The sequence below is a fragment of the Pongo abelii genome, chromosome 6 (assembly GCF_028885655.2).
Source record: "Pongo abelii isolate AG06213 chromosome 6, NHGRI_mPonAbe1-v2.0_pri, whole genome shotgun sequence".
NCBI classification, from domain to species: Eukaryota; Metazoa; Chordata; class Mammalia; order Primates; family Hominidae; genus Pongo; species Pongo abelii.
The window spans coordinates 149,346,835-149,370,708 of record NC_071991.2 but is presented as its reverse complement, the minus strand read 5'-3'; the positions used below and the strand labels follow the sequence as shown (position 1 = coordinate 149,370,708).

Below are 23,874 nucleotides of genomic sequence, written 5' to 3'. Positions count from 1 at the left end.
CATGGACCTCACCCTCCCACTCCCCTCCAGAGTCCGTCTCACCTTTTTCTCCCTTCAAACCTCTCATCCACTGGCGGCACTGCCTCTTATTCACGGGGAAAACAGAAGGGCTCAGGAAAGAGCCTCACAAGCTCCCTGACTGTGTCTCCCAGGCTGCATTCGACGGGGTCCCTTCCGGTCACCTGGGTGAGCTGCCCCACCTCCCACCTATTGGCGGCCGGCCACGCCACTGGTTCAGCTCATCTCTCTTGTCTATCTCTCTTGTCTATGAGGTTTTCCCCTCTCTTTCCCACACCATCGACATGACTCCCTCCCCTGAATGTTACAGGGTTGTTAGCACACGAACATGCTGTAATATCCCCCATCTTTTTTTTTTTTTTGAGACAGGGTCTCACTCTGTCACTCAGGCTGGAGTGCAGTAGTGTGATCTTGGCTCACTGCAGCCTTGACCTCCTGAGCTCAAACGATCCTCCCACCTCAGCCTCCTGAGTAGCTGGGACCACAGGCATGTGCCACCACACCTGGCTAATTTTTTAATTTTTTTGTAGAGATGGGGTTTTGCCATATTGCCCAGGCTGGTCTTGAACTCCTGATCTGAGGTGATCCACCAGCCTTGGCCTCCCAAAGTGCTGGGATTGCAAGCGTAAGCCATCATGCCTGGCCATATCCCTCAAGTGAAAAAAAAAAAAAAAAAAAGCCCTCTCTTGACCCACATTTTTCCCTGCTCACCACCTCATTCTCTGCTCCCCCATACAGCAAAGTTCCTAGAAATAGTTCTCACTATTTACCACGCCTTTTCCTCTGGATGTCCCGAGCCAGTCCCAGCAGGCTACTGCTCTCATGCTCCTCTGCTCCAACAAGCTAACCAGTGGCCTCCAGGTCACCATCAACTCTGCCTCTTCTTCTAACTCACTGCTTCTTCTCTCCCTTGCTCTCTGTGGGCCACTTTCTCCCGATTCCCTGATGACTCCCTGGCTGTTCTTTCTTGGTCCCTTTGTTGGCTCTTTCTCGTCTCCCCAGCCTCCAGCTGTTGGAGGCTGCGAGGTACAGTCCCGACCTCTTTGCTATCTACATTCTCATCCTAGACCATCTCTTCCCACCTCACAGCTTTAAATTCCATCCCTTGGTTGACGACTTCCAAACGAGTGTCTCCTGTCACCCTGACCCGTCTCTCTGGACTCTTCACTTGTGTGTTCGATGTATGTCTGAAGTTTACTGTATCCAAAAGCAAACTGTTTCCCCAGCCCCTCCCTGCCCCCCCATCCCAGTAAGTGGGATCATTCCAGGTGCTCCCATGCTGCCCTTTCCTCCTCTCAGACCGCACATCCAATCTATCAGCAAATTCTGGGGATTCTGTCTTCAAAACATATCCAGAAATAACAACGCCTTCTTGCCACTGCTCCTCTCCCACCCTGGCCTGAGCACTGCCATCTCCTGCCTGATGACACAATGGCCTTCTTACTGTGCTCCCCTGTTCTCGCCCTGTCGCTTGCACAGCCTTTTCCCTCCATAGCAGCCAGGCTGCTAAGATCCTTTAAAAACCTGAACCAGATCTTGTCATTCTTCTAGTTGATATTCTCCAACATGATCTCATCTCACTCAGATAAAAGCCAAGGCCCTTACTGTTCAATACGTTAAGTCCTACCACTCTTTCTCTCACCAACTTCAAACACCCTGATCTCACCCTTCTGTCATGGAATCCTCTCCCCAGCGACCCACATGGCTCACTGCACCATGTCCTTCAGAGGTCTGCTCGAGTATTCCGTGACTCTAGGGCCACAGTCAAGGCTGCCCGGCAGACGCTGGGCCCTCTGAGGGAGGGTCAGGCTAGTGGGGCGACAGCTACAGAGGCAGGAAATGCTTCCCATGATGCTGCTCAAGGCAAAATAACAGCAGAAGAACCCCCTGGCTTCTGTTGTCCTCCTACCCCTCCACCCCACTCTCCCACTCTCCCCTATTGGCCAAAGCTCGCTGGACACCAGTTGGTAAAAGATCCCGGCCCTGGCAGTCCATAGCCGGGCAGGTCAGGGAATGGATCTAAGAGCAGAGGGAACGGGCCACACAAAAATAGATCCCCACGCAAATGAGCACAGCCCCATATTGGCCCATAAGTCAGTCTTTGGGGAAATGGTTACCATGACACAGTTCTAGAGATGTGTCAGTGAACATCTTGGTGAACAATTTGCACCAGCTTCTTAAACCTGCAAAGATAAAGAATAGGGTTGAAACGAATGGTCCTACTGAGGCAGACTCTCCTTGAAGATCCATGAGAAACAGCTGATCTCCTTGCGTCTTAACTACAAGAATCATAGACAAATATGCCGGCCTCAGTGTTGACCGCAGTGAGCACCGGGGGCCTTTGGCGAATGCTGTGCTTTGGCAATGAACCCCACCCACTCCTTCACAGATACCTTTCGGATACCCAAAGAAATGTCTGCATCCATCCCTGTAAGATATTAGCAACTCCTTCAGGTCACGGGCGCATAAGCTCTACAGTGTCAGGAAAATGTTCCCTCATGTAGGTCAAAGAGCAATGAACTTTGTTTTGTAATTACGCTTTATGTTTTGACCTAGAGGGTAAAAAGCTACAATGAGTGGGGCTAGAAAAAAACAAGGCAAGACCTTTCGTACAATGGTGCTATCAGGAGCATGTGTTGCAATGATCTCAAAGAACCTTATGCAAGCCCATGGTACAGAGTTCTACTTGGAAAGTTCCTCACTGTCCCAAGACCTCACGCAATTCTTAGGAGTTAGATTTAGGAACATTTTAAAAATTACCTTTTGACCCACACGGCACAGGGAGTGTTGTCATAAACCACTATGTCCTTGAGAACCACCTGCACGGCTAGAGTTTTTGAACTAACCATCTTTGAGGGCTTTGGCGTGCGCCAAATGCACATTTATTGATTATGGCATAAAGTGCTAGTGAACAGGGACAGAGATAAATTCTGGAAAGGTCATGTTTGAGTCTAACTCAGGGTTTGTCAGTGGCTTCTGGGAGGAATACAGCTTCTGCAGAGAGTCAGGATGATGCTGTGCCTCTCTAGCAGGGCTTGGAAGTCAGTGGGTCTCTGCCTCTGTGCACCTGGTCCTCTGGAACATGAGCTGGCGCTCTGCTCTGCAAATGTTGCCAAGTCCGAAGGCATAGCATGCAAATCTATTTTTTCTGGAGTCTTGTTGAAAAGCCATGACTGGCATTCTAGAGACCAGGTCTGGGTATCAGCTGCATATCACTGGAATGGATGGTATCAGTGGTGCAGGCAAACCAGAGCTTCAGACAGACCCTCTCATGTAAGTGAACAGTCAGATTTGCATTGCAATATAGGATCTTTGAGGTCAGTATCATTACTAAAATAATCTTATTTGCTTGGGAAATTATTACAATTAATTTGCATTACTTAATCCTGTGCCCATAGATGGGTGAGAGGTCAGAAACCAGTCAAGAGCCATATTCGGGTAATAGTAGTATTCAGATTTCCCAAGGTTAATCAGGATGTTTATCACGTGTTGAGAGCTCATAACTAAGTCAAGAACCAACACACACAGACCTTTAGTCAAATTCTGCAGCCCAGGGAGACCAAACCTTCCACCCCAACGGGAGGTAATGCCGGATCACTAGGATAAAAGTCACATGGGACACTCTGCAAAACAATTATAAAGGCAGCTGTTGGCAGAACCAAAGACTTTATTCCTAACTAATGCTGTTTACATGACAGCTACCCTCGGTCAGGAAGGGGCCATCATTGCTGGGGATTCCCTATTCTATTATTTAGCAAACAGACACCTCACTGCACAGCGCTTGTGGATACACATGCCCTGTTTGGTGAATCTGTCATTCTGTAGAACTGCTGAGTGTGTGCTTAGGTACAGAGCTGGCCAAGACACGAAGCTATTCTCTAGAGAGAAGATATGCACAGCAAATCTGTCGTTTGGGAGAACATTGCTACAGGGTTCACCTTTACCTTAATCCAAAGTACTTCTTGGATTTCACGATGAGGACTGCCTTATGGTTGACTGGCATCATGGATGAAGAGCTACCTGGAGCACAGACCAAGGAGGTGGCTGGCACAGGTGCCCAGGAAAATAAAAATGGACCCAGAAAGGGGCAGTCAGACAGTCAGGAGATGTGTTGTCCCAAAGCAGTGTTCCCGCTGGTCCTGGGCCCCTGCCTCCACTTCTCTGCGTGGATTGATACTAATGACTCCATTTGTACCAGGGAGCAAAAGCCATCACAAGGTTACACAATCATTGCCCAAGCTTAAAGGAAATAAAAACTGGAATGTGACTATTTGCCCTGTTTTTCACAATTAGATAACACCCCCTTAGCTTGGTATTCAATAAGTTATCAAAGCATTTACAGAGTCCTGAGCCCAGAACTTGCTGTTTAGTTTTTCTAAGAGTTGTAAAATTGAGCTGTTGTTGTCTTCCTGCATATACAGACCATTGTTCTCTCCATTTGTGTCACAGGCAAATAGACCAAGGCAGCTAAGATGTTCTTAGTTGGTCTCTCTTAGACGGTCCAAGGTTATCCCAAAGGCATTTCCTAAAGAGTCTTCAGCAAAGTTCTTAAAAGCAGAGGGGGCCACATTTTTTATGTTTTCCTAGAGGGCACAGCCAATTAATACTCACGGGCAGAAGTGAAATGAATGCTAATGCAGATTCCAGCAACTAGGTTTCTGTTCCCTTCATCTGTAAAGTGGATGTGATCATTCTCTTCAGGGATTTTAGTAGAAATTAGGTGAGATAGTTAATATGAAGCACCTAACATGGTGCATGGCATGTCATTGGTGATCAAAAAGTTCCTTTCTTCTTTGCAATGTGGAATCCACTGTCACTGAGGTTGGCAACTCATCAGACACAGACATCCATCTCCTGATCACAGAGGAAGCTTCTAACTGCAACATTCTAAGCACCCAGGGTAACCGTGGACTTCAAACCCATGAGGACACCCCCAATTCTAAGACTGTCTAAATTGTCAATACTATATAAAGATGATTCATGGTTTCCAAAGTCATTTTTATTTATATGGAATAACAGGCCAAATTAAAAAAAAAAAAAGCATGGGTGGGAGTAAGGGAACACGTAAGTTTGGAAAAACAGGTTAAGTGAAATTAAATAGCCAGTGTCCCCTTCATAAGCTCTAATCAAGGATTTCCTTTACGTTAACTCTCCTACTGTGGGTATTTCACTTCTCAGCAGGTTGTAGGCCCTGGCCCTGGGTGCAGCATTTTAAATTATCACCTCTGAATGAAATGTTGCCTGGCTGGGGAACAGGTGGCTCACCCCGGCGGGCCAGTGTGTTGACCAGGATCCCTGGGAGCTGACAGCATTCAGAAATGTGTACCCCAAGTATTTGCAGGTAATGTTGGTCTAGGATACTAATATAGTGGGACAGCAATGACACAAACACAAGTGTGGTATAAAATGTGCCAATCATATCTGCCCCCCTATTCAATGTGCTAACGTGTGTAAGAGCCCTTAGCACTGTCACATAATAGAAGCTGCATGTTTTTAATTCTCATGCTCACCAGCCTGGGCCAGTGATGCCCTCAACGGGAAGCAGCCTCAATGATAGGGTTTGGCTGTGTCCCCCCGCAAATCTCATCTTGAATTGTAGCTCCCATAATTCCCATGTGTTGTGGGAGGAAACACGGGGGTGGGTCTTTCCCATTCTGTTCTCGTGATAGTGAATAAGTCTCACGAAATCTGATGGTTTTATAAATGGGAGTTCCCCTGCACATTCTCTCTTTCCTGCTGTCATGTAAGATGTGACTTTGCTTCTCCTTGCTTTTCACCATGATTGTGAGGCTCCCCCAGCCATGTGGAACTGTGAGTCAATTAAACCTCTTTCCTTTATAAATTACACAGTCTAAGGTATGTCTTTATTAGCAGCATGGGAACAGACTGACACACTCAATACGCCCGTTTCTCCAACAAACTATCCCAAACCATCTGTAGGAAGGGCCTTGGGTGGTTTTTTAGTTGTTTCTGTTTGTTTTTAATTTCCAACTTACTGTGCAATGATACTTTGTAAAATTCAATAAAAAATAAATTACTAGAGCAATACAATTAACAAAGACATACCAAATACAATCAGGACAAAAATACAAGCTCCCTTAAAGAGGCCACAGAAATATTCTGAAGACCATCCCACTTCTCTTACAGATGGGGAACTAAGGGACCTGCCCCCATTGCACAGCTGGTCAAAGGCAGCTCCTCTGGCTGAAGCAAGCTAGGTGCTTTGGCCCAAGCCCGAGCCCTGACCCCAGCCCCAGATCCAGCCCCAGCCCCTGCCCCAGCTCCAGCCCCAGCCCCAGCCCCAGCCCCAGCCCCAGCCCCAGCCCCAGCTCCAGGCCTGGCCGAGTTCTCCTTCTCATCCTTCCCAGAAGACAAGGGGGAGGCGAATGAGGCACTGACCTCAGGTGCAACATTTAAGGGGGTGCCAAAAACTCAGTCACCAAGATAAAGAATATTTAATGCAATATATTTCTAAACATTAGAATTTTACATAAAGATGGGATCAGTAACAGTGCTGAGCCGAGCAATATTGGCACCTGAGGCAAAAGGCAGAATCAGTGACATTGTCAGAGTTTTACTTGAAGTTTTGGCCTTTTGTTCAGCACAGATTTTACTGCATTAATGTTGAGAAGGAGGGCATAGGTAGAGCACACAGAAACAGTGAATGTCAGGGGTCATTATATGGACAACGTTGCTTGGGCCCACCACATTTAGCTCCTGGCTAGAATAACTGTGTGCACACCAACGGGAGGGGAAGACGGGGATTTTCAGAAAACACCTCAAATCAAAACAATTACTGTGTTCCTTCCACTCTGAGACTCCACCAGTCAGAAGATATGTGATCAATTTGTTAATGTATCTTTAGAAGGAAAAAAATGGCAGGTAAGCTTCTTCTGACACCATCTATAAGCAACCCCCATAATTCAGAAATATTCACATATAGAACCCTGAAGGGAAAAATCCCAAATTGTTTTTTTCCTCTGCTCTCACACCTACGACAATCATCAATGTGGAAGGTTCATGTCACCAAATGTGTGTGTTCGGGGGTTCTCCCCACCGCCAAGCAAGCAATCAGTTCCGCAGGAAACACCAGGGTGTCTTCCAACTCATTTTTGACACTGTCTACCTGGAGATAGTGGCAGATCCCACAGGTTGAGGGCTCAGTCCCCAAGGCCCCCCCCATCCCACTTCACACACCAGTTGCAAGTCCAGGCATCCGGAGCTTCTGACCGACAGGCTGGGCTCTCAATTGGGGTTCCCACAACCCCCTCCCTGGTTCATTAATTTGCTAGAGTGGTACACAGAACTCAGGGAAATGTACATTTACAGGTTTATTATAACGCATATTACCAAGAACACAGATAATGGGAGGTACAGGGAGAACAGGCAGGGAGTTTCCATGCCCTCCCCAGGCACCCCGTCTTCCAGCAGCCTCCACATGTCCAGGGATCCAGAAGCCCCCAAACCCGGACCTCTTGGGCTTCTTACGGAGACTTCATTGGACAGACACGATTGACCACCATGCAGAAATATGATCGAACAAAAAGGTATGATCTAATAGTGACTGAGTAAGCGTGGACACGCAACGAGGCCTGCCTATTCCGATCGTTATTGGCCTTTCCGTGCAGGATTTCTTCCTCTCGGGAATGGGGCAGGACCCCTTCTGAATAGAGGGTCTTAAGTCCCACAATCAGAAAGATGAGGGAGGATTAGCGTCCTGCCTTGGGCTGGTGAGGTGGTGAAGGAAGGCAGGAGAAGTTCAGAGGAGATTGTTTCCTGGGGCTTCTGAGGCCTAAAGCGCCCCAACATTATAACAAGAGACTGTGATGAGGGCGACGAGAGTGCTAAGCCAGGAACCCTGGACAAAACCCAGAATTTATACCTCGTAATATCACAAGGACCAAAAAAAATTAAAAATTAAAAAAAGGCTCTTAAAATGCAGGCAATACAGTAAAATGTTTTAATTTAGGAAGCACTAAAGTCTTTGTTCCAACAAAATTAACTCAGAACAAATTATTTTACATATGTATACAGATCCGTCAACAAAAGTACACATTATAACAATTGCTAAACACTGTCCGTAAAGAAAACATTTCAAATGAGAAGCGCCATTGCGGTTTTCTCCTTCTGGGTCACCCAGTGGAATGAGGGCCCTCGCCAGGGGCTCTTCCCAGACGTCTCTTCACACCAACCGGCTTCCTTCTGATGGCCCCATTTTCCTTTAAAACCAGTTCTCATCAAACAGGGTGGTTTATGCACCCTGGCAAATGATCATTTTGACAAGGATTAAAACTGTAAGCTAAACAGATGACACAAATGACAATTGGGAATAATTTTTAGTGGGGACAGAGGCTAAATACTACCCACTCCCCTTTTCTACTTCTAACCAATATCTTGAGCATTCAGTGGGACAACACAGTCTTGCTGGGTCTCTTGAAATCCTCTAGCAAGAAGCCAGCCAGGAGAAGACCCAGAAGTCCCACACCTGTGGGGCCAGGATGCCTGCTTGGTTGCTGAACCCAGACAGGGTCCTTCCAGAGCATCTGCCCCTGTCAGGCTCTGTCTCGAGACTGGGGATCTTCCAGGCTGGCTTCATTCTGGACCAGAGAGCAGAGGAGAAGGAGAAAGAATATAAACCCACCCCTATGAGCCAGGGAACCACCCAAGCTGTAAGGATTTTGTGCAAGCTGCTGGAACTCGGGTTGGAAAAGCCACCCGGCAAGCAGCTGAAAGGAAGGGTGCTTCTCCCTGGGTGGGCGCACGCCTGCTTCCTAAGAGATGATCCTTTGGGTGGGCTGATCATGCCTCCTCCTCTGGGGAGGGAGTCCTGCAAAAGCACGCACCTCAAAAGGAGTAAAGGCCCTATGGTGTCCCCAAAGCGACCCCTGTCGCGTTCTTTCTGCGGGTGGCCTCCCTGCATTACTGATTACTCGGAGCGGCTCAGCTGACGTCAGCATTCTGGGAGCGCCAATGACCTTTGGGGTCATCACATCCTCAGAAACTAGAGCAGGAGGGGAAGCGACCCCTAAGCCAGCACTCCCCCTACTTTCCACCAGGGAGCCGAGGTCGCGCCATCCTGGCGCATCGCGGGTGGGGACACACCAGCCCCCTCCCCCAACCCCTCTAGGGCCCTCGGCAGCAGGCGGTACCGGATGCCCACCCGGGGCTCTAAAGGACCTGGGCCGCACCGGGAACCCTCGCCCGGGTCTTCGAGGCCTCCCCTTCTCCCAATTCTTTCCGCAGTATCAGGAGCCCTACGTTTCCCGCGGCGTGGGGACACGCACTTACTGCGGATCCACTGCGCAAACCTTGATGAACCTGAAAAAAGCAGGGTGGGGTGGGGTGGGGTGAGGGTGGGGTGAGGGTGGGGGTGGCCAGACCCTGCTCGCACCCAGCGCCACGCACCGCTCTCTGGGCGGGTTCGAGTGCGCGCGCCGGGCGGGGCGGGACCTGGGGGCTGCGGTGTTTCGCGAAGCACGTGCTGCTCCGCGCGCAGCGCCCCCGGAGACTGTGGGCTTCCTCGCTGCCGGGTCTGCGGCGGGGCGGGGGCGGGGGCGGGGGCGTGTTTCAAAGGGTAGGGCACACAGTGAGACGCCGAGAGGCGGGATGGATCCGAAACCAGCTCGCAGCGAGTCCCGAGCGGCTGCGTCCTCCGCAGGGGTCTGGGCGCGGCGACGAGGGCAGCGTGGGGCGACGGGGAGCGGGACGGTGGCGCTGCACGCCGCGCACTTCCTGTTCAACACGCGCCGCCTCCCACCACCCGCGCTCCCCGAGCTTGCGTCGGTGCCAGGCCCGGCCCCTCACTGTCCCCTTGCGGTCCCCTGGGGCCGCGGCGCGGCGGGGGGCGAGGAGCGGGCGCCCTGCCCTTCCTGGCCCGCGGGGCTCCGGGCGCCCCCTCCGGCGCGCGGGGCCGCGAGCGCCGCCGCCAGAACTTCTGCCGGCGGCCGCCCGTAACCCAATTGCGCAGAGGGCTCGCCTTGCACCTCCTCTTCCCCTGCCGCCCTCCCTCTCGCCCAGAAAGGAGGACGGACCCAGCTGCAGTCTCCGAGCTGGTTTATTCTGCGGCCGAGGATTACGTTTATGCACGAACGGTCTTACTGGCTCCAGATTCCCCACCTGGGCACAGGCATAGGAGGGTTGTTTTCCAAATTGCTGGTTTTAATTGCACCTGCCTTTCAGATTACCTCTGGGAATCTGTGGGAGGAGCCGAGAGGGTGGAAAATGTTTCTTCGCTTTGCAAAAGGAAGAAAACTTTGTCACCCAGCGGGAGACCTCAGCCACGAGTAACCCGGGGAGACACCAGAACCGGGACGGGCTTTGACTGATTTGCCTGCGAGGGTTCCGTAGGAAAGGACGCTTGAACTCGGCGCTTCGGCGGCGGCGGCGGCGGCGCGAGTTCCCTGCTCACCCTCCCTCCCCGCGGAAGTCCCCACGAGGTGGCTTCAGGGTGTAACAGAGCGCGCGGCTCCTGTCCGAAGGCAGCGGCCGAGGGAGGGAAGGAGGGGACCGAATCCCCGAGGAGTTTCCCAGAATCAACTTCTGGTTAGAGTTATGGGAAGCGCGGTTATGGACACCAAGAAGAAAAAAGATGTTTCCAGCCCCGGCGGGAGCGGCGGCAAGAAAAATGCCAGCCAGAAGAGGCGTTCGCTGCGCGTGCACATTCCGGTGAGTCCCAGCACTCGGTCCCCTGCTCCCCAGCCCTCCTGTCGCTTCCGTCCCCGGCGCCGAAGCGGTTAACGCTGGACGCCCCGCGCGCGCCGTGCGTGCCCCTCCTGTCACTTCGGGCGGCTTGGGGAAAGGGTAGAGGGACAGGGCCCGAGCTGGGCTGGCGGAGCCGGGGCTCAATCTCTCTCTCTGCCCGCGTGCAGCCCGGGCTGGGGCTCCGCCTAGGGCGGGGGCTGGGCGGCTGCAGACTAGAGGGGGCGCCGGGCGCGGCTGGTGGGCGGCTGGGCGTAGCCGGGTATCCAGCCGGGTGCGGGTGCGGGGGGCGGTGCGTTGTGTTGTTTTGCTGAAAAGGGACGGTGTGGACTGCGCTCCGGGGAGGTGGAGCCCGCGCTCGGCTGCTGGAGACGGAGGGAGGGGAGGGGAGGGAGGAGAGGGGAGGGGCGGTGGGTGGGGAAAGCAGCGGGGCGGGGTTGGGGGGAGCTGTGTAGCTGCGCCTTCCAATGCACCCCCTCCACTCCAGTTTCCCCTCGGGGCGTTTCTGGGCCTGGAGCTGGGGTCTCCTCTGCCGCCGTTCCCTTCTCCCGCCCCGGGAGTGTACTTTGGGTCTCTGTGGTATTTGGGGGCTCGGAGCTCCCTAATCCGTGCAGGCTGCATTGAACTTCAGCCCCGTCCGCGCCAGCCGCCCGGGAGGACATTGGCGACTCGGATCTGCCTGCGGCTTCCTTTGTCCAGCCAGAGGGGCGGCGGGCCGGGTGGTGGTTCTCTCTTCGGAAGGCGCCCCGGTAGCCCGCGGCCACTGTTCCTAGCCTCCCCGTAGCGGGGTCGGGTGGTGGGAGGTGTGGCCCACTGGGTCACACCCTCCGCCTCAGCCAACCAAGTAAATGTTTGTGTTTGTGTACACACACACACACACACACACACACACAGAGCAGAGTGCTCCGTGGAGAAAGTTATTTTGCTCTCCCGGGGCAGGGTGGGAGTGCGCAGTGAATGGGCTGTCCGGACCCCTCATTAAAGCTAATCCTTCCCGACAGCGTCAGGCGCAGCTGGCATGGCCGAGACAGGTCACTCACTTCCCACTGTGAATCCCAGGGGTCACTGCCCCGTGTTTGCTGAGCCACCCTTCTTTTAGACGTCCCGCTAAGGTCCTCCTGTGTAAACTCCGGCCCACACGTGTCTAACGCTTGTGTGAAGAGGGTGGAGTCCAGGGGCGGGGCTCCAGACACCTGATGCCAAGTAGCCCCACAGGGGCCCTGGGCCAGTCCTCCCTGGCTGGGAAGCTCTGGGGCAGGAAACTTGGACCCCTGGCTGCTGTGTGGTGAGACCCCACGGTGGTGACTCGATTATGTAGGAATAAGTGTTCTATTTGAAAATGAAACATTCTTGTTTACATCTCTCATGTAAGGCATTTAAAACCATGTTCGTGAACTAAAAGTTAGATGTTGCTGCCACACGCCTCTTAAACAGTGATCACTTGAGCTAACCGTGTAACTACTGTTTCTCCCATTTGTCAAATGCAGGAAATAATACCCGTTTTTCCTGCTTTATATGGATATTGAAATAAAATGATTCATGGGAACATTTTTTGTTGTTTTTTTGGTTTGAGTCAGGGTCTCGCTCTGTTTCCTAGGTGGGAATGCAGTGGTGCAATCATGGCTCACTGCAGCCTCAACCTCCCCAGGCTCAAGTGATCCTCCCACCTCAGCCTCCTGAGTAACTGGGACTACAGGCATGTGCCACCACACCCATCTAATTTATTTATTTTTTTTTTGTAGAGATGAGGTTTTACCATGTTGCCCAAAGCTGGTCCACATGGGCTGGGCTCGAGCGACCTGCCCACCTTGACCTCCCAAAGTGCTGGGATTACAGGCGTGAGCCATCACACCCATCTCGGGAGAACTCTTGACAAGTGTAAAGTGTCCTATAAATGTATGGCTTATACATATACATATACATATACATATACATATACATATACATATACACATACATCAGACACCTAGTTTTTAAAAATATATAGAGAGAGAAACAAGAACATGCCATTGTCCAGTGGCTGGGCCATTTTGTGTGGCAGCCACATGGTGAGGCTGGTTCCAAATGCAGGGTGTGAGTGATGTGTGGGCGTGCCCGTGGGGTGGTGCCAGCGATAATGTGAGACAAAATCCAGAACCAGAAAAAGGATTGTGAGGCCAGGCCGTGAACGTTGAAAAACCATGTTATAGTTGGGGTCCTCGGACCACCCTTCTTGCTGCCAGTGGTGACTTTGGCAGCTTTTCATAACGTTCTTGGCATGAGCCAGCCCACCGCGAAAGTAGTATGCATTCAGTTATTCCACAGTGGCTGAGGGTGACCACGTGCCCAGGCTCTGGTTAGGGTTAGATCTGGCGAAGATCTGCCCAAGTCATCACAGGGCTTGCAGTTGCTTTGGGCACCAGGGAGGTCCCCTCATCTGCCTAATGGTCATTACCTATTGATCATTGTGCCAGGCTAGGTGGCAGTTATAACCTCGCTGGGAAAATGAGGCTTTCAGACAAAGGCTAGCAAATGATCCAGGGTCATATGATGACCAGTGCAGACCACACCTGCTTCTAGAGGCAGAAGGAGTGATGACAGTGGCCTGATGTGTTCAGAGAGACTTTACACCCAGAGATGGCAGGCAGGAGTCACATAGAAGTGTGGGTGATACTCCCACTAAGGAACCAGTGGGAGCACCCCACAGAATCGGGCAGGAGGGGATGGCTGCTTCCAGGTGAAGAGCCACGCCTCCTGGAGGAAGGGTTTGAGAGCTAGAGTCATAAGAAATGCTTTGAGACTGGATCAGGAAGGACCTGGCCATAGGGTTGCCAGCTGTAGTAAATAAAAATACAAGATGCCTAGTTGAATCTAGATTTCAGATAGACAATGAATCATTTTTTAGCATAGGTATGTGCCATGCAATATTTGGGATATACTAAAACATATCCATTGTTGATGTGAAATCCCAGATTAATGGGGGTGTCGTGTATTTGATCTGGCAATGCTGCCTTGAAGGCCAGGCCTAAGGAGTGAGGACCCCCTCCTAAAGGCATGAAGAAGCTGCGGTGGACACTGTGGATAGCTTCCTCCTGGTGCCTGGGCCCAGCCCACCCTCACCTGCAGCCTTGTTGGACAACCTCTTACTCGTGTCTCCCTCCCCACCCGAAGGAATCCTCTCAGACCCTGGCAGCTTGCTCAGCCTAGTGCAGGGACCCCTGGAAGTCCTGGGATTATGCTCTGAGGGGCAACCCTCAACCCAGGAGGGGTCCAGTTGGTGGCCAATGGCCCAGCCGCCCTGCTGCTCAGTGGGAAGTTCTGACCTGGGTTCTGCAGGGTGCCTCAGGGGATCCCTACCAGGGTGGGGATCCACAGTGTAACCCAGTCATTAATGTACCTTACTGGCCCTTCTGGCCAGTTCCTGCCTCAGTTTCCCCATTCCCTTGCCCGCACTCCCTGGGATAAACTCCTGAACCTAAGTTCCTGTCTGAGTGTCTTTTCTGGGGGGACCTAAATTAAGCAGCCATTAAAGGTAAAGAAAACAGCACTCCATGGGAATCAGCCTTGAAAAGTGTGCAGAGTGGAGTGATGGGAAAAGGGCTGGTGTCAAGGAAACCAACTAAAGTACTTTGGCAAAAGCCCAGGGTAAGGGTCCAAGGGCCTGAACTGCAGTTGTGATGAGAGAATGCAGAAGGGCAGACCTGGGACGTGAGAAGGCCAGCCTAGTGGATGGCAAGGGGTTGAATTGGCGGGAACTGATGTGGAGGTATTTGGGATAAGGGGCCGGTTCTTGGGGAAATGATGAGTCTGGTCATAGCCCAGGTGTATCTCAGCAGAGGGCAGCACGTCCATGGGGAATCACATTTGCTTCCTCACCCCAGCCTCAGAGGATTGTGGTGTGCAGGGACTGCCATTGCCAAGGACATCTTGGATTCTGAGGAGTAATAACTCTTGAAAGGCACTGTGGCCCTGGCTGGCCTGTGACTGGGGTCATTTGGTGGCCTCCTGAGACCCCTAGTGCCCAAGCAGCTTGTCTCTTCATTGAATTGGATTGAGTCGTTTTGGGGACCTCAGCCTCCAGCCCATATCATGAACAGAACCGTGGCCTAGGGTGTTGGAGGCAATTGTTGCAAACCTCCTCTCTCGGGCTCTGATGATTTTGAATGTCCCCACTGCCCACTTCCTGTCAACAGCCCGTCTAGGCCTTGGGACACCAAGAAGGAAGAATCCATTTTAGGGGACAGCCTAGGGCCAGTGGGTAGTGGCCGGTGGTGGTGACCTAGAACTACTAAGTAATTTATCAATTGAATTCGGTGATGGCCGTGTACTGGGGAAGGGAACATGGCCCTTGGACCTAACGAAGATGTTGCCTTGCTTGACTTCAGCCTTTCTTAGGCATTTTGGGTCACCTTTATGGGCACAGCTACACGGTCTTGGAGGAGGAGGGGGGAGGATGCAATGGAGAGGAAGGGGAAGGACTGAGGGCAGATTCTATCCTGAGGCCATGCTGGCGTTTAAAAGTAGCAAAGGGCCGTAGAGGTCAGAGTCCTGGCCTGTTGGCATCCCGCCTTGGCTCCCTGCTCTGAGCCTCCGTGCCTCTTGTAAGGCATGGCTGATCACGAAGGTGATGGGAATGGTTTTAGGAAGTAATTCACTGGAAGCGTAGCTGTGCGTGGTGTTCTGCCGAGACTTTGGTAGCAAGCATGCTCTTTCTCCCTTATGTCGGTCTAAGAAAAAGCAGCTTCCCTATTAGTGCTAAAGTCCATAGATCCCATAGACATGCTTTAATCAAGGCTGGCTGGCATGTTGTGCGTCTCTGGAACTGTTTCAAGCCAATGACAGAGCAGGAGACCCACGGAGAGGGAAGACGTCAGAGAGACGGACCCAAGGCAGAAGTCTTTGGGGCCACTGAGGCAGGCTGGAGGAGTTCAGATGGTTGCTGCTGAGTGGGGCATTTCTGTCAGAATGCACATGTCGCTGGCCCTCTGGGGAGAGGTGCTCCAGAAAGCCTGCACAGTCGCTGGAGACAAACTAAAAATAGTGCCAGGGAGCTGGGCAGTCACAACGTTTGCAGAGATGGGACTGGGCTTGGGCGGGCCTGTTGCCAGCAGTGCTTCCCCCTGCCGCATGGCCTCAAGGGAAGCCCCACGCTGCGAGAAGGCCACGCACCCTCCATGCTGGCCATGGCCTGGGACCTTTGCACCCAGCTCCTGCCCCATAGCCTCTATCCGGCTGGATGAACCAGCTCGGGAACTCCAGGATGAGGGTGGGAAGGGGAGCCGCGTCCTGCCCCAGGGCTGGAGGATCGAACCGTGACAGTGCTTTGTGCTCCTCACACCACTGAAACGCTCTGGATGGAAGCCTCCACAAAGGGAAGGGGGATGCTGTGTGGCACAGTGGACGTGTCAGCTTTGACCTTGGCCAGTTTGTACTATCCTGAGCAAGATTTACTGGATTAGGGTTTAGGGCAATGTTTCGCAAAGTGTGGTTCCTGGACTAGCTTAAGTAGAAGCACCCAGTGTTTGTTTAGAATATAAAATCCTGCTTCAGCCCAGACTTACTGAATCAGAATGCCTGAGGGTGGGACCCATGAGTTTGCATTTTTCTTAAGCTTTCCAGTGATTCTTGTACCTACTGGGGCTTAAAAACAATTGGGTACTATTAATAGCTTCCCTGGTGTAATAGTGTTCCATTTCTTCTGTCCCCATGAGTTATATTTCTCTGTCTGTCTGCCTATCTATCTATCTATCTATCTATCTATCTATCTATCATCTGCACCTTTTCAGCTGTCATTGAGAAGAGATATCCTTGACTTCTGTTTGACAAAGGCAATTCAACATTTGGCTTCCAAACAAAGATGAATGCCCAAACCAGCCTGTAGCCAGGGCCGCCCATGTGGGCCAGCCCATTAGGCCATGCTGCAAGCTTTCTTGACTCAGCCCTTCAGTGGCTTGATGCATCTTAGATGCCCTGCCGTAAGCTCCAATAGGGCCCAGAGTATGCTATGGGAACCTTCAGTAGTCAAGCTTCTTGGTGATGGGGTCCTCAGACTGGCTTGTGGCTCCAGAGTTTTTGACAAAGCTTGGTTGCCGCTCTGCAGCACGCTGGGTGTGAGAGGGCTGATCAGCGAGGGGGCGTCCTCAGTGGGGCACAGCACACTGGCTCAATGCCACTTGAGCACAGCCCAGTGCTGGTCCTGGAGGGAACGGGCAGCTAGATAGTGATGTGTGATCACTTCCTCGAAGACTCCACCACACAGAGGGCGCAGGGATGCCCATGGAGCAGCTCACATGGGGAAATAGTGCAGAGCCTGCACAAACCCATGGGCCTGCGGAGTCACCTGCTCAGTGACTTGCGGGAGTCACCCTGGAGCTGCCTCGTCCTCTTATCCCTACTTCACAAATGGCCAGCTGAGAAAAAGCCTGTTCATCATTACATGGTAGATGACAGGGTTAATTACAGTGGAGGTGAAATGTGCATCTCTGCCCTCATCTAGCCCCCGCTGCCCTGTTCACGCTTGGTCCTGGTACCTCTTTGTGGAGGGTTCCAAGATTCTTATGTAAACAAGGCTCTACATACTGCAGAGGAGCAGCCTACTGATGAATGCAAAGAGTTAAATCCTGGATCATGATTTCCCAGCTCGAGTACTGAATTAACATAAACAGAAGCAGCAGCCAGCAGAGTTGGTGGGTTCAATCAATATTGCATCTTTTCACATGTCACAAACTTGTTAGGATTCTCAGTGCATTGCTAGTGTCTTTTCCTGCCTCTTTTCTTTGAACTGCCCCCCCAATAAAACCTCTCAGATCAATATTGCTAGTTTGCACTCAGGGTTTGCAATTTTGACTGTGCTAAACACTAGATTGGCGAAAGAAATCATTTGGAAGCACTTTTTATTTGCCAACGCGTCTTCTACTCAGACTTCGCTTACGTAATTTGTAAATCAGTTTGTATCTTCTAAAACTTTCAGGCAAATACATGTGCTCTTAAATATTCCTGCTTCTTGGCTGTTTATTTTCTTTTGCTTTCCCTGTTTTCCTATAAGAGCTGATTTTGGTGTATTCAGCTCATGGCCAGTGTCTGTCTGTTTCTAGGCACCTTTTTACATTTATGGGGGCTGCTAAGGTTACCGAGTGCCACAGACACTGACAGGAGCCCAGTGAGAATGTGGCTCACCCGTTCTCCTCCCTCCGCCCTCCCGTCGGCCAAAATGGGACCAGTGAATGTGATCACCGATGAAGCAGCAGCTGTCTGCCGTCCTTTCAAGACAGTGAACCAGCCCATCCTGATAACCCCACAGTTCTGTCAACATCGTTTAAAATGTGCAACAAACAAAGGCCGATGGGCAGCTGAGCTGTGACGTTGAAACAGAGTGGTAACTTTGCTTGGTTCTTTAACCGTGACTCGCTCTGAGATGAGCAGAGGGGCCACCTGAGAGTTAAGCTGTGTCCTTCGGGCTTAACCATACGGAGTTCTTAGAAGCCCCCGCTGTTACTCATTGCACGGCTTATGCGCCCAGACCAGAGGAAGGGGTTAGCTGTTAACTGGCTGAGCTTCCCCAGTAGAAGAAGGTGATTTGGTGGAACTGTATTTTAGCCCTGCCTTGGAATGGTTAATTGGAATCTCACTCATCTCTTTCTTCCACTACCTACTTTGAAAATAATTTAATCCCTGTCCTTTACTTCCTGTTGACAGGAAGCCCTCTCTGCCAACCCATGGCTGGTCACGGACCAATTGGATATCACCAGGCTTTGGGGCGTCTGCCAGGGCCTCTGTGTTTTGATATACTCTGACCTGGCAGTGAAGTTGCTGATGAATGTACGACAAAGACCAGTTTGCTCCATAACCCCAGGCTCCCAGCGTCTTTTCCATGAGCCAAAGGCCTGGTCCTGGAGGGGGGTGCCCTGCAGCTCTGTTGGCCTTCTTCCAGGGGAGTTCATTGCGGGGGGGGTAGCCCTGCAGTGACCTCCACTGTGCTGGGGAGGGGAAGAGGAAGGATGCAACAGGGTGAGGGGAGAATTTGAGAAAATAGGATGCAAATTCTCAACTTGTGAATAAAGAAATAGAGAGTCATTGCTAAGAACCATGTTTACGCAGGGTTAGTGCTGGGACCAGAAACCAGTCAGCTCACTTCTGTGTGCTTTCCAGGGACTGGGCTGGGTGTCAAGGACACAAAGATGAACAGTGCGATGGAATTGTATTCTCCAAAAAAAAGGTCGAAATCCCACACCCCCTGCACCCCGTACCTGTGAATGGGACCTTCTTTGAAATGGGGTTTTTGCAGATGTGATTAACATATAGATTAGGATGAGGCCATTAGGACCGGCCCTCATCCACTATGCCTGGAGTCCTTCTAAGAAGAGGGAAATTGCATCTAGAGGCACAAGCAAGAAGGCCTGTGAGGGCGGAGGCAGAGATTGCACAGCTGCTGCCACGAGCCGTGGAATACGGGCCGCTGAAGGGTGGAAGAGGCAAGGAAGGATCCTCCCGGAGGTTTTGGAGGGAGTGTGGCTCTCACAGCACCTTGATTTCAGACCTCTGGCCTCTAGAGTGATGAGAGAATCCGTTCTGTTTTAAAGCCCCCAGTATGTGGTGCTGCATTATCACAGCCCAGGAACCTAATCCAACAGGGCCCTGCCCTCGAAGCACAGCGCAGCCACAGCCTCCATCTGATAGAGCTGTAGGGCAGGGGCTTGCACTGAGGGGTCCCACGGCATGGCCTGGAGAGGGGGCCAAGGCCCTAGGAAGGGGTCCCAGCGTCCCACTGCCCACAGCGCTTTGACACTCCCTTCCTTCCAAGGTCTGGGTCTTTCCTTGCGTCCCCTCCTCCCACTGCTGGAAGTTCTAGTATGGAGGGGCTGTGAGAAAACCAACGTGATGTGACAGAGGCTGGTGTGGCAGCTCCGGGACCTGGGCCTGCTCCCTCTGTCCAGAGCACCTCCTCTTTGCCTGCACTCCCCTCCTGGGTGGCCACCAAGACTCAGCCTCCTGGGGCCAGGGGTGCAGAGGTGTGTGCGAGGGGTGGGGGTGAGAGAACAGCTCTGTCACCTGCTCAACTTCCAGAAGACGGGCAGGCAGGCGGGCAGGCTCCATGCAGCCATTTGTCTGTTGGGCTAATGTGGAAACCATTTACTCAGCTCCACCCTGCTCACCACCTCAGCCATGCCAGCAGCCATGGGGTGGTGGGCTTGAAGCAAACATCACCTGGGCCCCATCCTCATCTATAGCATATGTTGTAAGAAGCACCCCGGAGAGCCTTCTTCCTCCATGCAACCTAGATATGCTTGATGGGGAGTTGCATTCATGGTGCTGATGACCGATCAATATTGTTGATTGTATCAGATACCATCTGGGGTGGCACAGTTGTCATCAGATTGAGCTAATATTGCTGAAGCACTTGTTATATGCCAGACGTGTGCTTTTATATAAGCTGTCTCTCTTTATCTCTAAAGTAATATGTGAAATATTAGTATTGTTATTAGTCTTATTATCCTTAATGTAGAAGACAGCGTAAGTTTCACAACCATTCTAGCCCAACCTGCTGAGAAAAGCCTCTTTTGTGTCTTGTTGGGTTTTTGGTATCTCTGCTTGGCTGTGGCCCAGATGCCCCGCGAGCAGCCAAGGCCTCCTTGGGGTAGGGGACAAGGCTGGACGGTCAGGCTGAGGCTGGACGATAGACCCAGAGAGGGCGGTGTCTGCTGCTTCCCTGCGGTTTGCCCTGTGTGGGTCAGGTCTCCATACGCTTTACTCGGCCCCTTTCTAGATGAACGTCATTGAAGGTTATTCTTTACCCTTCTTATTTCAAAAATAAATAACCTGCCTTCTCCACTTTCTTTTCTTTTCTTTTTTTTTCTTTCTTTTTTTTTTTTGAGGCAGAGTCTTGCTCTGTCGCCCAGGCTGGAGTGCAGTGGCGCGATCTCCGCTCGCTGCAAACTCTGCCTCCCGGGTTCACGCCATTTTCCTGCCTCAGCCTCCTGAGGAGCTCGGACTACAGGCGCCCACCACCACACCCGGCTAATTTTTTGTGTTTTTTAGTACAGACGGGGTTTCACCGTGTTAGCCAGGATGGTCTCGATCTCCTGACCTCATGATCTGCCCGCCTCGGCCTCCCAAAGTGCTGGGATCACAGGCGTGAGCCACCGTGCCGGCCTCTTCTCCGCTTTCATAGGTTCCGGTCTCCAGTTCTTCTTTCTCAGTTTGTTGTTTTTGCTTCTTAAATAATGGAGATTAGAATGAACACTACACTCAGAATCAGGAAGCCCTGCCTGGCGCCTCCGTCACCGTCTAGGGGCTTCTTCTCACTGAGTCATCCAGTATTGACCGCAGCCTGTTGTGTGCCAGGCACAGGGGTCTCACTGTGACTCACATGGGCCCCTCTCTCCCCTCACAAGGCTTAACCTGGGGTATGCCGTCACCCCATCAGTTCACGTCTGCTGCTACCAAAACACCAAAAACATAGGGACTGAAAGCCAAAGAATTTATTCTTTCTCACTGTTCTCTCTGTCAGCTGGGAAGTTCTCGTGGTTGGGGCTGGCTTGGCCGATCTCTGGGGTCAGCCGGCAGCTGGGGCCCAGGACAGCCTCGCCTGCATGTCTGCCCATCGCCCAGTCGGCTCCATGCCAGCCGAGCCGCGGGGACGACTGAGCCGTGTGTCCAGCAGGCCATCCAGGCAGCAGCAAGAGGGCCAGCCTGAAGCTCAGGGGTTCCTCAGGCCCCTTGGGCATAGCAAGTCACACGGCTGAGACGCAAGGGATGGAGGGACAGACTCTGCCTGTGGATGGGAAGACAGGTCACATGGCAAGGTCACGTGCACAGGGGCCGGAAGGATTTGAGCGGAACCAGTCATTTAACCTGTCTAGATCAGTTTACATATATAATACATTCATATATTATATAATTAGTAGTATATAAAATTGTTATCTAATCATATGCTATTTAAAGTATATCCTATATGTAATATGTGTAATATGTAATATACATATATACACTTTGAAAAAGAAGGCTGGAGCCTAAGTCTCCGTTTGGCTCAAGCACCACGGCTGTATGGAAACTGCTTTGTCCTGGGGGCAAGTGGCTTTAAGGGGCTGTGGGTGAGGGGCGCGCAGAGCAGTGATGGGGCCTGGATCCTTCCAAAGCTGGACTTTTGAGAGTGTCACCTGAGCCCTCCCATTTGCACCACTGAAGATGAGTGAGTGTCCGAGGAGATATTTCGCCCCTGGGGAGCTGCCAGCACCAGGAGAACAGAGAGGTCGCTTGTCTCCTCACCACTCTGCTTTGCATGTTAGGTGTATTTTGAGATTTCTGACATGACCTTGGGGCACAGGTAATAGAATATTTTCAAAGACAGAGGGAAATGCTGAGCAGTGATACCAACCTGGTCTGGGGAAGGAACTGGGCCAGGTGACCTCCCCGCTAGGGTTGCAGGTGCCAGGTGTGGAAGTGGCGCAGAGGATGCATGGTAGCCCTTGGGAGAAGGGAAACAGGAAGCTGCACCCTGGACCGCCATATCATGAGGAAACAGCCCCAACAGGTTAAGCGACCTGCCACGTCGCATGGCTGGCCAGTGGCGAAGCAAGGATTGAACCTGGGCTTTTGCACTGGAGGTGTGTTGGGAGGAGAGGAATCCCACCCTGGCTGGTCAGCTGCTGTGGCTACAGTCAGGGAAGGGCTTCTGGGAGCCAGCAGTGCCGTCTGCCGGGCCCATGGCTTTGTGCCTGAGATGCCTGCTCTTGAGGCTGGAGGTCAGGAAGCCGGTTCACAGCAGTGCTTGTTTTGTGCTATTTCAAGACAAGGGCTGTGGGCTCCAGACTCCATTCGCTATCACCTCCCTCCTCTTTTGTCTCCTCTAGATGTGGTAACATCAGTTCTCAGGAAAGGCTGAAAGCAATGTTCTGTAGGCTCCACATGCAGGCATAGAGTTTACTACTATGATAAAATACAGCATAAAGGCAGGTAGACATATTTGGTTCTTGGTTCCTTTTTTTTTTTGAGACAGGGTTTTGCTCTGTAGCCCAGGCTAGAGTGCGGTGGTACGAACACTGCTGCCTGGAACTGCTGAGCTCAAGCGATCCTCTTACCTCAGCCTGCTGAGTAGCCGGGACCGCAGGTGCTACCATGCCCAGCTAATTTTTTGATTTTTCATAGAGAAGGGGCTTCATCATCTTGCCAGGGTGCTCTTATACTCCTGGGCTCAAGCAGTCCTCCTGCGGTGGCCTTCCAAAGTGCTGAGATTGCAGGTGTGAGCCACCGTGCTGGCCTCATATTTGGTTCTATTCCTTGTTAAATGATGGTCTGCCCTCCAGTGGCCTTTGTCACCTTCACCTGAAGGTTATGCTCAGCTGGTGAGTCTGTGCCTCTAGCTTTGGCCACTCAGTGGTGAAAGAGGGAAGCAAGCTGGACTGAGCAGAGGGGAAGGGCAATGAAGCATTCACACCAAAGGCCTCAGCTGACCCCTTGGAGCATTCTGGAACTGGGATGGCCCTTCAGAGTTGTCCCAGATTGAGGCAAAGGGCTCCCACACTGTCCCTGGAAAGGGGATATGAACTTGGGTGAGGCGAATACCGTCTAGTGAGGGCAAGTCTCAGCCAGGCACTCAGCTGAGTACCAGCGGCTACCAGTGCTCCCTGTACCCAGGGACTTACCAGTGCCCCCTGTACCTGGGGATTTACCAGTACTGCCTGTACCCGGGGACCTACCAGCACTCCCTGCACCCGGGGATCTACCAGCGCCCCCTGCACCCCAGGACCTACAAGTGCCCCCTGCACCTGGGGTCTACCAGCGCCCCCTGCACCCCAGGACCTACCAGTGACCCCTGCACCTGGAAATCTACCAGTGCTCCCTGCACCCGGGGACCTACCAGTGCCCTCTGAATCCAGGGATCTACCAGTGCTCCCTGCACCCGGGGACCTAACAGTGCTCCCAGTACCCAGGGACCTACCAGTGTCCCCCGCACTTGGGGACCTACCAATGCTCCCTGCGTCTGGGGATCCAGGAGCCACACACCATGGCATCCATGGCACTGCGTCCCTTTCTCATAATAAAATCTCATGATTTTTCTTTCGAAGTGTCCAGCCTGTCTCCTTAATTAAACCATAAGCTCCTTTAAAGATGGCATGCGTCTACACTTTGTCATGTCCCAGTCCTGAGGAAGCCACCTCTCACACAGCCGACCTGAATGTT

At 52.1% G+C, this 23,874-nt stretch overlaps 1 protein-coding gene across 5 annotated transcripts in view; it reads left to right on the top strand.

Moving 5' to 3' along the window:
• The first annotated feature begins 9,864 nt into the window (after positions 1–9,864).
• PRKAG2 (protein kinase AMP-activated non-catalytic subunit gamma 2) overlaps positions 9,865–23,874 on the top strand; it is a 329,808-nt gene continuing 315,798 nt past the window's right edge. For 4 of the 5 annotated variants that reach the window (XM_054559038.2, XM_054559037.2, XM_054559036.2 and 1 more), the window contains exon 1: positions 9,876–10,683. In XM_054559038.2, coding sequence (XP_054415013.1) covers positions 10,570–10,683 — 114 coding nt within the window. In that variant the 5' untranslated portion in view covers positions 9,876–10,569. Of the gene's footprint in view, positions 10,684–23,874 lie in introns of all 5 variants that reach the window. The other variant, XM_024249353.3, reaches the window with a different exon arrangement.